General features: G+C 52.7%; 1 protein-coding gene across 4 annotated transcripts in view; it reads right to left on the minus strand.

The window, feature by feature from the left end:
- Positions 1-14,504, minus strand: part of DPP6 (dipeptidyl peptidase like 6) — a 934,588-nt gene that overhangs the window by 554,455 nt on the left and 365,629 nt on the right. The window contains exon 1 of one of the 4 annotated variants that reach the window (XM_079149265.1): positions 9,830-9,895. The exons of the other annotated variants lie outside the window; for them this stretch is intronic. Coding sequence (XP_079005391.1) covers positions 9,830-9,880 — 51 coding nt within the window. The 5' untranslated portion in view covers positions 9,881-9,895. Of the gene's footprint in view, positions 1-9,829; positions 9,896-14,504 lie in introns of those variants that run through there. 4 annotated transcript variants of the gene reach the window in all.

A 14,504-nucleotide genomic window follows, 5' to 3' on the forward strand; every position in this document is an offset into this window, starting at 1 on the left:
TGCCACTCACCAGGCTCCACCCTCACCCAGGCACCTGCCCAGGCCTGTGTCCTGCTGGGACTCAGGCTATGCGAACCCCAGCAGCAGCCAACAGAGAACCTGGGAGGTGGAAGAGGAGATGGCGCTTGCATGGGAGGGGATTTCCAGGCACAGGTAACGGAGGCGGGAACACACAGGACTATCCACCAGGAGACTGAGTTGTCAGCCAGGGCGCGTCCCACGGGGAAGAGTAGATGCATGGCGACGGCAGGGTGACCCGCTGGCAGAGGACTCTGAAGCCGAGGGCTTGGGCCTCTGTCCTGAAGCAGTGAGGCTTCCTGCAGCCTGAGCAGGGTGGAGGCACCACGGGCCATGATGCAGACTGAGCGAGTCCAAGGCTCTGGGATCCCTGGCTCGTGGCCATGGCCAGGTGGTATTCCTGGAAAGGAGGCAGGGTGGCACCCAAGTTGAAAGGCAGGCGTCCTCAGAACAAGACTCAGTCTCGGAACAACCCTCCGAGACTTTCAGGCCATATGAGTGAGAATTCACCCTGGTGAGCACACTCTACTGAGCGCCCCTGAGTTCCTGTTCCCAGCGGGAGGATTCCAGCCAGGCAGATATGGGAAGGAGCAGGTCTCTGTCACTGCCATCTGGGGACTGCGGCCTGGGGAGGAAGTCAGCTGACCTACTGGGTGATGAACAGACCCAGACACAGACACCACCATGAAGAGTCTTGAAAGTGACAGGGGTCTTCCCAACAGAGGGGGAGTGGCAGCTGGAGTGCTACCCCCAGCACAAAGTGGAAAGGACCCAGATATACAGGGAATGATGGGAGACGGGATGCAGGGTCCTGTGAGAACAGGGCAGGGAACGCAGGGATGCGAGGTGTTCTCTGGCTTCTCAAGGAGCAGGGCCTGCTGCAGGATGTAGTAAATAAGGGGAAGAGAATTTCTGTTTTCAGAAATATCACCTAGGAACAGCGAAGGCGATCAGCTGTGGTGATCAGAGGTGGGGCCCATTTGAATTGCAATGCTTGAGCCCCAGGGTCAGGGCCCTGTGGTCACTTCCCTGGTATCCAGTGCTATCTTCCTCCACGCTTAGTGGTAGTTTCAGCCAGACTTCCCCAAGTGCACCAGTGGGCCTCACGTTCCAAGCCCAAGAGCGGAGCTTAGCCAGGGTGCAGGAGGTGTCCTGGTGGAGAGCTGTTAGCCGACAGCCCATCTGCTGACCACAGCCATCTGCGCTCCTGCGGCTTCGCTCAAGAAGCTCCATGATCCTAAGACATGCTGGAAGTGTGATTTTGGAAGCTGTCTGCATCAAGCGTGTTATCACCGGAGCCATAGCTCATGGAGAAAGAGTGGGTTTTGTCCTCCAAGAAATCGTTTCAGAACAAGTGACTATACACACAGACACAGAGAACTTTGAAGATACTTCATAAAATATACAAAAATAATTCAATATGACTCACAGACCTAGATATCAATCCTAAGATTATGAAGCTTCTAGAAGAATTGGGAGAAGAAAAGGTTTGTGATCTTGTATGAGGCAAAGATTTCTTAACTATATAATTGAAAGTGTGGCCTATAAGAGAACAAGTTGGTGAATTAGACACCATCAGAAGGAAAGATCTTTGTTTGTCAAGAGACATTTTTAAGGGAATGATAAGAAAAGAAAACCTACAGTTTGGGAGGAATGTTTGCAGATCATGTTTGTCAAAGGACTTGTACCCAGAATATGAGAACTTTCCAAATTCAATCACAATAAAACAAAACCAAACCTCGGTTATAAAATGAACAAAAGATTCAACCAGACACTTCAGCAAAGAAGACAGGTAAGCCCACGAAAGGATTTTCAACAACATTTCTCATTAAGGAAGTGCAGACTAATCGTCATGAAATATCGCTGCACACCTCACGAGAAGGACGAAAGCAGAGGCCCCCGGGAAAGGCGCCTTCCATGGGATGATTCCACATGAGGAACGTTCTAGGAAGTGCTACCGGGCAGGGCAGAAAGACCTGGTTGTCTGGGAAGAGGCCAGAGTAAGACCCCAGGCTCAGGAGGAAGGCCTGCAGTGGCTCCCTGTGTGGCGCCCCGCCTGTGGGCTGCTTCTAGACAGGCCCTGGTGGAGGTGTCCCACCTGCACAGGTCAAATCGGAGCCACGGACTCTCCGCCATCTGTCCCTCAGTGAAACTGCTGAGGGTAAAGAGCATTCCGTGCACACAATCCGTGGCCTTTACTCTCCGTTCTTAGGATAGCTGCCTCCTCTCTCGCCCTCCGGCTGCATTTTCTGACTTCTAGAATCTCCTCTTCCTCTTGCGCCTCCATGTCCTGTGCTTTCCGTGTCACCGGAGTGCCACTGACTCTTCAGGTGACACTAACAGAGTCAGCATCTGGGAGCGGGTGGGTTCCTAAGTTTCATAGTGACCACGCTTAAGAACAAAGACTCCGATGTTTAGCAGCTCCTCTGCTGGGTGACCCTTTTTGCTAGACTTCATTCAAATTGGGTTTGATGTCTTCTTTTATTAAAAAAGCATGGCCGTCTTACACACACGGCAACGATCACACTTCAGGAGCCGGGGCTTATCTTTCTCTCTTGCCCCTGAGCTGCCCACACCTCTGTGGTGGACGCAGGGCGGGGGTCTTGGAGGACACCTGAACTCTCATAACCTACTTGGCAGCGGGTCAGAAGCCACTGTTTCCTCTTATTTTCACACTGCTGTTTGAACCTGAGAATGTTACTCAGTGACGTACCCGTTCCCCTCCGTCAGAGGCCTGAGAACACCTGTCACTGGGGAGATGCCAAGTGCGTGAGCCCACCAGCGAGGAGACCCCAGTCCTGAGGACATCCCGTATTCACGCCGCAGCTCAGGCCTCCATACCCCTGCCACGCTTTGCTGACACGTAGCTGCCACTCTGCACAAGCCTGCCACTCTAGGGTGTCACTTTCTGGTCTGGGCACCTCTCTCGATCTGCGTGCTCATGTCCCCTCAGTCAATGATAAATGAAGTTCAGTAGTGACTGTTCAGCTGGAGACTGTTTCATCTTTCAAATCTTTGTCAAAACAAGGCATCCTGGGCTGGAAGGACCCCCCACTCAGTCTACCTATCAGTCCGCGAGGGTTCCTGCAGGCGAAGACAGCAAGGAGTCACTCAAACACAGACAGAAAGCTAGCCACGGAGGTCACGGAAAGCGCTCAGGCTAGATGCTCATTTTCAATGCCTCCTTTCCCAGTCGATGAACTGGAGAGTCGAGGTGCTGCGCTTCCTGAGTCAGAGAGCGATCGTGGATTCCAAGGTGAACCACAAAGTGCGCAAGCTGCCTACCTGGCGGCTAACCACCAGGACAACCCGGGCAAGAACGCAGCAACAGGGACGAGCAGGGGCCAGGGCTATGGCCTCCAGCCGCCGGGATCGTATTCGCACCAGCCACAGGCAGACTCGCCAACGTCGGCCTTCAGACGCTCCTGGGTGACCCAAGACCCGGGCATAATGAGGACGTAGATGTGAAGCGAACGGAAGCAGCTTCACTCATCCCTCCACCCGCCACCCGCCCCTCCTCCTGCAGCCTCCAGGGCTAGTGCTTCCTCCGTCCACGCCCAGCGGCTGAAGCTGGTGCCCTTGGAGGGGACAGGGACACTAATGTTCCTTGAGGAGCCACAGGCTGTGTGCTGGCACATCACACGTGTGCTCTCACTGATTCCTCAGGAAACATCACAGGCCAACCAACCTGTCACTACCACGCAGTGAGGCAAGCGAGACGGGCAATTAAAGAACTCTCCGGTACCTCTATGTGCCCATTGTCAAGGGCAGTTCTCAGCCTTCCTCACCATGATCTCAGGAACCATGGGATTCAAGTAAACAGTACAATCAAATTGTAATATTAAAAAATCTCACAAGTGTGTCTTATTTCACACACACACACACACACACCTCTCTAATTAGAGACTTGGCTCAGGCAACACTCGCAGAAAACGGCACTGGCAATCAAGCACAGGTCTCAGCCTAGAAAATTACTCCCCTAACAATGAAACATCAACAGACCCTGATTCTCAAATTTGTTCACTGAGCTTCTCTGCAATCAATAGCTCTTTGGTTATTAGCTTCCAAGTAAATCATCTGAGAATTTATATTTCATGTATTAATTTCCCCTTTATAAAATATTTAGCGTGTTTTCTTGTAAAATGTCTGAAAACAGAAACTTCCCAGGTTCTCCCAGGAGCCCTCAGCAAAGCAGTTTATGAGCAACCTCACTGGCCAGGAAGAGTTGCTGGAGGACACCCATGAAGTGCCCACCCGTGCCGCCTTCTCTAATGGAAACACAGCTCTCGCCCGGGCATCAGGGAAATTCACGAGGTTTTAGGCTCCTGGGTCAAATAGTCTCTATGTATCCTACTCTGTCTTCTCTGAGAAAGTCCCACCATGGGTATGATCACTAGCAACCCGATGAACTATTCTAGTTCACTAGGAGCAAAGGCAGAAGAATCCTCACGGAACGTCCGCTGTACTGAGCTCCCAAGGGCGTTCGCAGGAGAAATTAGAGTCTCATGTCCTCTCTACCTGGCCAGGGGACTTCCCTGCTTATTCTTCCAAAACCAACTTCTAATTTTCAAAAATACTTTGGAGAGTCATTGTATATATTTCTCTGAAGTCTCTACTTGGCCAAATGGCGGGGGAGTGTTACTTCACTCCCCATCTTCCTCCCCTGCAGTGTGGGAAGAGGGTCAGGCTCTGACCCCGGAGGCCTCGGGAGCAGCTTCAGGACCTCCCACAGCCCTGCTCCCTCAGAGTCCACCTGCCCTGTTAGTCATGCACCTGGTAGGTCAGCATGAGCCACTTCACATTGATTTTGCAAATTCTGGAGAGAGGAGGGCTTTTTTCACCCTTAGTACCAATCAGAAATGCACTGGAGCTTTAGAATCATAAAATATTTATCAAACTCCAGCTTTTAATGTTCATGAATAAAGAGGTAAATTAATAATTTTTGAGTGTTGGTTAAAAAGAAACTAGGAACTTTCTCCAAAGGGATGTATTTAAGACCAAATGAAGAACCGATTACCAGACCTCAAAATGACTGGCCGCAGAGTCTCCTTGGTGGCCTGACCGCGGAGTGCTGAGAAACAGAACTGTTTGAATGTGCCATGTTTTGTTTCTTTGTTTTCCTCCCAGAGCTGAGAGCAGTTGATCTGCTTGATGTGGAAAGATATGCGCTAAAAGAAAAGCCAAACCAGGAGGAGAGTCTCAGCTGCAAAGACAGCCCAGCTGGGCTGGACCCGAGAGTCCCGCGGCAGGGGCCGAGGCTCACGTGCGCCTGGGGAATGGCCTCCTTTACCCTGCCGTCCCAGGAGGCTAATGGGATGCTCTTCCCTTCAAAGGCACTGCCACCCCAGAACCCACAGCATCAGGCAGAGCCAGGGCAGAGGCTAAGCTTACGGGGCCAACCTGCTGGGAGCCCACGTTCAGCCTGTCCTGTGGGCCGCAGCCGCTCCCTCCCGGAGCCCTGCTGTGTGCGGTGTGCAGACACCATCGGAGCCAAGCTTCACCCCAGGCACCCCCAGCAGCAGCGCCAGCTTCACCTTACACAGGAGGGAACACAGGCTCACATGGGCGGAACCAGCCCAAGAATCCAAATTCAAACCTGACTTGCTACAGAGCCAACCCTCCGGGCTGGTGGGCTGGAGGGAGACCACCCCTGCCTTCCTCCCTCTTTGGATTAAAGTTTTAAAATGGGTCTCTCCCTCCTGCCTATCTGAAGGAGGTGGTTTCAGGCAGGATCAGAGAACCTGAGGAGGAGACAGAGAACCCAGTCTAACCTGTCACCTGACAGGAAGGGACAAAAGTTCTGGAGGAGGCGATTTGTCCTCTCCCATCCAGTGCTGAGAACCGGCGTTTCCCTCCCTCCCTGACAGCGTCTGGACTGAGTGTGTGGGTCACTGAGGCGGACCCGGGGCAGGGAGATTCAACACTTTGGGGACAGGAGCTGCCTCCCACTGCCCAGGGGCAGCAAATGCTCTAAACTGGCTTCCACCTCTGTGTCATTACTTACGAAATATCCAACTACACCTCATTCTTTTATCAAATGTATCAGTGCAGGATTGAGTATTGAAAGGCTCAGAGACTTGCTGGGTGTAGATATAAATGTGCTGCACTCTCTGGTGCCGTGTGCACAGGTTCAGGGGGAACTGTGCTCATTAGGCATCTTCATGTCTCAGAAGGAGGCTCACTACACACCCCGAGGGCCTGTGAGCAGCAAATGGTGGGCTGGGGGCCTTCCTCCACTTGGGAACTCATTAGCCAAGTCCTTAAGACTAGAGAATTGCCCAGCAAAGAGAATCAGGCATAGACATCCCCAAATCACACAATTACTGCTGACTCTCACCCCCACCAGACGGCAAATTCATCAAACCTAAGGAGGGTGTCTTGTGAATCTCTGCACACGTAGCATACCATTAGATCTCAGTGCAACCAAGAGAAGCTTGTACATGGGAAAGTATTGTTTTCACTTGCTTTATCCCTTGGAATCAGAGCACACTGCCCTTAAGAACAGAGGAATTCCGCAAGGGACTGAAACTTCAGGCAGCCACGAGCTCTTTGTGCACACCAAGTGCATTCATGGGAAGTCGCTTGGGGTTAAAGTCCTTCATATCTTTTGCAATTTCTCTCCTCCTGTCCTCTTCTGAGATGACCAGAACAGTCAGAGGAACAACCCAACCAGCACAGTCTGCAGAGTGCTTAGACAGCACTGGAACCTCCGCACACAGACGACTAGAGCAGAGGGGACCTGCAGATGGCATGCCTGGCCCCACCCTGCTGACCATCAGAATCACCTGGGGGCTGGAAATGGCCCATCAGGGCTGCTCCCACTGGGACTCAGACCTATTGAAGCAGGGGAGAGCTGGACACCAAAACTGAGGGGGAAGCCTTCTGAGAGGTTGGCCCAGTCCAACTCCGCAGCACACCCACGTGATCGGCACCTTCCTCCCCAGCTGTTCGTGAGAAGCCGAAGGCCAGGAGGTAAACCGTGGGGAGCCGGGCTGAGCCAGGGCTCCTGCGTCCTGACCGGGCCCGGCTCTCCCACGCTGCCTTTCAGGACTGCACATTCGAAATGCCCGAGCTTGGGTTGTCTCCACTCACCATAAACCAAGACAGAGAAAAAAGTCTGTTTGCCCTTCTTGTAACTCTGGATCTGCTTTTCCAGTACATAGATTTCTGTTGTCAAATGTGTGCTCAATCAAATGACCTCATCTCATCTAGTAGCTGGAATTACAGATTTCCTGGTGAAATCTGAAATTCAGATTTGGTCATTGCCTACAAACATCTAAACAGCAAAGCCACTGCAGGCCGTGATTCCAAATCTTCCCTGTTTCCAACTAGTGCCAGCAGAATGCTTCTGGGTTTGCTTAAAAAACATTGCTATCAACAAAAAAATAACATAAACAGACAGAAGATACCAAAACCACAGGAAGACCGTCACTGTTTTTAAGAGCAAATTGTAGTGTAATAAAATTCCATTTCATGTCAGTAGCCAAAGACAACTGGAGAAAATTCTACCCCACCTGCTTTCTCCGCTGTTGCCGTTGGCCCCTGCAGCAGTTTCAGTGGACTGAGTCCTAGCACCAGGGAGCTCATGCAGCCCAGAACTGCAGTGGGGACCAGCTCAGGAAGTGGGACTCGACCCAGGAGGCCAAGCAAGGCTCCAGCTTTGGCCCTTTGACTGGGCTGCCCTGTTGCCAGTCCTATAGGAGAAGGCACTGAGATCTCTTCTGTGAATCACTTTCTAATCCAGCTTCAATTTAAAAAAATATTAATAATAGCCTGAAGTTATCAGCATAAAGCTACCATTGCAAAGGGAATGAATAATTCAGAATTGAGACAGAGTAATTGTATCACCCATTTGCATCCCCTAAATAATTAAGGGATTCCTCAGCTTATTTAGAATCTGCTCCATTATCTGGACTGTGCAGTTGGTTGGTGAAATCCCTGAGTCCTCCTTCCAGTGCACAAGGCCAGACCTGGGTGCCAGTTCAGGGACCTGGGCCCTGCCTTTGCAACTGCATGCACTGTGCATCAGAAAGGTCATCTCTCCAAGGGTACCCAGCATGCAGGGCAGGAGGTGCCTTCTGAAACACTGGGGAGCTGTACAAAGTCCACTCTCAGACCATTTGGAGATGTGAATGGCTAAAATGAAGGACACAAACACACACTGGCCTGTTGTTCACCGACACACCTACCAGTGGCTAATTCATCCCACTCAGTGACACCAAAGAGGAACGTTGTAAAGCCTAGAGCCAGATCTGAGCATAACTCCAACAAGACTTTGCAGAAAGTGACACAAGAAATTTAATCAGACTTCCCGTCACTATCTAGACAGATGTTGGTCAATTCAGAGCAGAGATCAATCTGTTTTCCATGTTGTTCAGATTAAATCTCAGAGCTGGGAGGAGCCACCCACTTTAGACGAGTGGGAACTGAAGGGAGAGAAGCAACTGCCACCATCAAGAGGACAACCCAGGACCCACACCCAACAGTGTCCCACCTCCGTCGAGCCCTGCGAGCTGCGGGTGCATCTACCGTAGGGCCTCTTTGTTTAAATGTTCTTAACATCCTGTTTGCTCAGAAGAGACGAGTATATAGTCCACATACATTGTGGCTTGGGAAGAACTTACCTCGGTTCTACCCAGCTGAGTGCAAACCCCACTTACCAAGTCATTTCAGAATCACTGGCAAACTTACACTATTGCCATTACACGTAGAAATAAAGAGATGTTACGGTCAATAAGCAATTGACAAAGCACCTCCATCACTCCAGGCCCTTCTCTGAACTTCAGAGAGAAAGCTGTTCACCTCTTGTCAGACACATATCAAATGCACTAACTACTTGTTATTTATTCATCCAGTAAAGTGATTTCTAATGAGCAGGGTGCCATTACTGGCATTAAAAAATCATAGAATCCCATAGCCTTCGAGTGCGCTGACGGTCACCATTACTCCCTCCCAGCTCTGTGTCACGTGTGAAGAGGTCTCTGACAGTCAGAACCATCCTCTCCTTCCCAGGTCCCGAACCACGCGTGGAAATCGACTCTGATGTGGACACGTAGCAGGGACATTTACCATCGCCCTGAGTCCGAGCAACTAACTACTCAGGAAAGAATTCTTTACTTGTTGCTCTGCACCCTGCTTCTGACAACCAAAAACAAGCCCCGGTTTGCACTGTGTTCTGCAGTTCTGTGAGGAGGGCCAAACGCGGAGATACCAGAAGCTGCCCCTACCAGACCAGCTTCATATCGGATGTCCCCACACACAGGCTGTGGCAAGGGTCCACAGTGTGTCCCCGTCTGCATGGGGACCCTAGCACTCTCTAATGCTCTAACGGTGCAACACAAGGCTTCAGATTTCCATGGCTTTCTTCCTCCAGTTGGATGGGGCGTCTGATAGAGACCAGCCAACCTCAAAGGAAACACCTACACCCTCTATTTTCAGGATTCTATGAGCCAACACGTTCAATGCTTACCGCTGTCCCCAGGCTACGCTCAGATGTGCTGCCTGACACCTGGGTAGCAGTAAATATGACAAACCACCCTACTGTGGCTCCTGTGCTAAACTGCCTTTTCCAGAAAACTTCTGCTCCGAGTAAATACCCAGACTGAACTGGCTGCTGATTGCATCTGCTGCAGATTAGTTAAAATTAAAGTCCCACCCTCTGGCGAGGCATCAAGCTTGCCTGGCTGGACCTCCCGGTGGAGTTCCGTGAGATCGTTCAAGCCTCTCCAGCGCGCCTCACCCTGCAGGTTAGCTATTTTTTTCAGAAATTGAACTCTCCCCCCAGCAGATTGATTTGTGTCCTTTCACTCACCCTCCAAAACTGCTTGAGCCTGTTCACTCCGGGCAGCCTGGAAGCGCTCATCCCGAGTGGCAGGTGGAGGTGTGCCTTCGTAGCTGCCAGCTCCCCTTGGCCAAGCAGCAAGATGCCCGGGATCCTCAGTGCAGGGACACTCCCTGGCTTTTAATGCTGCTTACCGACAACCACAGAGTTCGCTGTGCAGCAGGGAGCAGCCAATAGCCAAAGAGGACGGCCTCAGCCTCTGGAGATCAGAGGGGAGCTGCGCTGCCCCAGTGCAGGCTCAGCCTCCCACCCCCTCAGGGAGAGGCGCGGTTTCCTAAGTGGCCCTGTCCTCCCGTTCTTACTTCGGATGATCTTTACATCCTAGGGTGAGGATCACATTCTCCTCTGAGTCAGACACACAGTAGTGTTCATCTCAGCTCAGAACCAGCAGCCTGATGCCCAGGGTTCCCAGGGCACTGGGGCTAGTCCTAGCTTCTACCAGTCAGCATGTGCCTGGCATGCCAGGGACAGGACTTCTGTTATTTCTGGTAAAGACTAAAGCTAACTGTTGTGTTCAGCTGCCCAGAGAAAGGGATTTGGCCATGGTCCCCTACCCTTATGCTGAACGAATCCAGAGGGGTTTCAGAGCAGCACTGAAGGGTCCCAGGACGGGGGCTCAAGCCACACGCCCTCCTCCCACAGCTCGAGTCCTGTTAGGCAGCAGCCATGAGCAGGGGCACTGACCACTGTTGTTTACACCCCCTCTGTGACGGCCCGTGTTCAGTGGTCCATTCAACACACAGGCGTTGACCCCTGACTCCATGCCAGGCCCTGCGGCAGGATCTGGGTGAGGAACAGAGAGAAGCCAGTTCTGCACAGTACTGTGCTGTGCAGGGTTAAGTATCTCCTGTTCTTCCCACATGCCGTGAGACCCTCGAGTGCACAAGCCAGGCTGGGATCTTGGTCCCTGACCCAGCACCTGGCACAGGTGCCCAGTAATGAGGAGGGCGGCAGGGAGAAAGGAGGGGACAGAAACCAACCCTGAGCCCATCTGTGCCCGGGCTTTCACATCAGCCCACTGGAGGGACAACTCCCTGGGCTGCTTCTGCCTTACAGAAATTTAGCAGGGGCTTGGGCTTGTTTAGCTGGCTGAGCTGACACCTGGACCTCCTTGCAGGGCTGGGAGCCTCTTTGGACAAGGCCTTCAGCTCACCTGCACACCACCTACTCCTCTCCATAATGAACCACAACAGCGTGGGGCCAGGGAGGGGATTTCTGACGGACACACGGAAGGCTGGATGCCCGCCTCTCTGGGCCTTTCTTGCTACGGCTGCAGTAGTCCCTGGTGGCCAGGCACACAGACAGTGGTGCAGAAGCAGGGCTGCAACAAGTAAACCAGAGGGCTTGAGAAAAACTGGCTTAATTAATCCCAAGGGGCAAGGAAGGAAGGGTGGAGGAACAGAAGAGGTGAGTGGTCAGTGCCCAGAGGTCCAAGGAGTGGGGGACTAGGGACAAATGGCAATACATTCACACATCTATTAAGAATCTGTGCTTGGGTCACACATCCAGAAATGGGTGGGGTCCCTTTCCACTGTCTCATCTCAACTCAGGAAGAGAAATCGCCAGGAAGACACGGTCTCTGAATCAAAGGCACACTGAGGCCAGAGGAAGCAGACAGGAGGAAGGAGGATTCTGAGCCCAGAAGGAGAACTGAGAGTCCTCTCTGAGGGCAGGCTGAGCAGCCTGGAGAGCGGGGCCTTCCCCTGCCCCTGCTGACCTGACCCACCTTGAGCACTGAGCTGTGCCTTTTCTCTGTGGGGAAGCTGGTGATACTCTGGGTCACAGAGAGCCCCAGACACCACCTAAACCTCCTTGCAATCATGGAGTGTGGAGACAGCCCTCCTTGAAGGGGCTGCTGGCTTAACTTGCCACAGAAATCGCATTGCGTCCTGCATGTGTAAGCTGCACTAGCTGCCAAACACGTGCGGCCCACTTCCTTGGCACACGTGCTATGACGGTGCTGACCTCCGACAGCTGAAGGACCCACGTGACAGTTCTGGTCCAGGAGACATGGGAAGACGTGGCGTGCCACCCGGTATTAGCACCTGGAATCACCCACCACAGGGCTGGTCCCCCCTGTCAGGCTGCCCAGTGGGAGGTGCACAGCAGCAGTGGACCTGTGGCCAGGGGGAGAGAAGAGATTTTCTCCTATCCTGGAGGTTACGATTGGTGACGTGATGTCCTTAATTTTTGGTCTCCATAAGCAATCAATAACTAGACCACCAAAAGGTCGTCATGTGCAATGGCCTGTTGTGATTTCTTAAGCGAGAAGACCATCTTGTTCATCCCTGTGAATGAACAGAGGACATGTCACCAGCCCAGATGCAATCTAAGTCCGCAGAGACACAGGGGATGCAAAGAGTGCTACCCACTTTCCCTAGTGGAGGTCTCCATGAAACACGCCGCTCACTTCCTGCCATGGGTATAAATGAACAGCCTGGGCTCAGTGGACTCAGCCCCTCCTCAGCCGAATGACAACAGAGGACTCAGGGTCTTTATTGCAGCCCACCACTGACAGGCCTTTCCCCCTGGACACAGTGACCTAGGGCACAAGTCCAGAGAACCCTGGGACATTTGGGCTCCAGCACAGGCAACTGGAAGAAGGGACGGTGGGGTGGGGTAGGGAGGCGGTTTGTGCCCCTCAAACAGTGCCCTGTCCCCACTGTCTGACAGCAGCCTGCCCTTCTCGTCCACAAGCCAGACTGTTCACGAGTGGAAAGCCAAGACAGAGAGGAGGGGGTGCCCGGGAGCTGAGGCTTACTGGAATTTAGAGCCACTCACAGCAGTTTCAGGGCCATGGCCCCGTGTGGGAATCGAAACGCGTAAGATGTGCACGTAGCCTATCGATCACGTCAGTGTGGAGACAGCAAGCGAGAACTCTCGGGGCTCTGAGAGGTTTTCCACTTAGAGAATCGCGAGTTAAGCAGCCGGAGAGCATCAGGATCGGCACGGCCGCAGAACTGGGCAGGCCAGGGTCTGACCTGGCCGGGTTTCTAGTAGCTCCCTGTGAAGAGTCTGTGAAGCAAGACCCACGGGCCAAAGATCAAGATGGGCGGATAAATATTTGCTCGAAGGCTGATAAAAACAACGTGAACTTGAAGGTATGTGATTTGGGGAGGCAGCACCGCAGATTTATAACCCTGGAAACAGAAGTGCAGGAACAGCACTGGAGGACACTTCAATCACTGAAAATGTGAGTGAGAAACGCAGGTTCCTGCCCCTCGATCACGGAAGACTCCTCTTCAAAAAGGCGCTGCTGCTTTTGTAACACCTTTTGTTCCAAGTCATTAGTGGTTCCCAGCCTTGTCACTTAGACAATGACATACTCATGGATCTTGGTGTTAAGGGGAAGCTTTTGAAATTTTAAAAACATAAACATGCTCCAATGTTTTGTGACTTTGCCGAATCTTAGTATATCCTGCACCTCCTCATATGTCAAAGCAAAAAGTCCCTTTTCAACCTTTTAAACCGAAACCCTCCTGTGAGGTTCCTCATCTTTTTAAGAGGTCATTGACAAACCAAGGACTGTAACATCACTTTTAGCTTAGATTGTTTTAAAAATATTAATGACTCATTGGATTGTGAATAAGGGTGGAGGCTGCTGGCGCTGTGTGGCCTTCACCGGACGGTGTCAGTGCGTGTGCTCAGGGCGATCCCCAGGTGGCGGGCCGAGGCCACCGTAGGACAGAGCTCCCGCTGCACACTGACAGCCGTGGAGGCAGCTGGTATGCTTCAGAGACAAAAATGCCATGAAGCCTCCAGCCTCCCACGGCAAGTCCACGGCTCCTGGGGCGAATGAGACTCGCAGCAAGCCTGAGGGAACCGGGGTCTCAACTTAGGGGGAAGGGAGTGACCGCCACTCCTGCTGCCAGGCTGGTGGCCAGGGAGAGTGGAGGTCGGGATTAACGTTTGCATTTCGGGGACAACGTTAATGAAGTGACAGTGCCCCGGCACACGCAGGGCTCATGTTAGGTTGCCAGGAATTCAGCGTAGGGTGTCAGCAGGCTTCCTGGGCTTCTAACGCAGATCACCTCCTCAAGACCAGGCTTTCCAAGCCGACTCCCCTCAGGTGAGCTTGCGCCATTCACTCTGTCGTCACACGAGCAGGTGGCGCTGCCGTCTCGGACCCCATTTGTTCTCCCTCGGTTCTCTCTGTACGTAATTCAGGGTGGCAAAAAACATCACACTCCCTTATTTCATTTGCACAACTAGAATTTGGATCCAATGCTCTGTTCTAACAGGCTGGCAGGAAACTCAACTTCATCTCCCCTGGGGCATCCATGCTGGGCCTGCCCGGAGGTCCTGGGGGTCTGGGCAGTGAGAGCGCATGGGGAGAGGCCTTCTGGTCACTGGCCACAGGCTGCAGCAGCAATGTAGCCCTGCAGCCTCTGTGCCCAGCTGACACCCACAGCCCTTTGGAGGGCTGGCCCAGAACTCCAGCACCATCTGGCTTTCCCTGGGCTCCTGCTGCCTGCTGGGGTTCTGCCTTGGAGGGGCCCAGAGATCCGTGGTGGACGAGCCACTCCTCCTCCCCATCTATTCCTCTTGGGGCTTCTAAAAGCTCTCCACCCCCACCTCCCACTTCTGCACCCCAGCTTGGTCGAAGGGCTGTCCCAGGATGAGGCGGGAGAGACAAGGAGCAGGG

Source organism: Sciurus vulgaris (genome assembly GCF_902686455.1).
Source record: "Sciurus vulgaris genome assembly, chromosome: 8".
In the NCBI taxonomy this organism is placed as follows: Eukaryota; Metazoa; Chordata; class Mammalia; order Rodentia; family Sciuridae; genus Sciurus; species Sciurus vulgaris.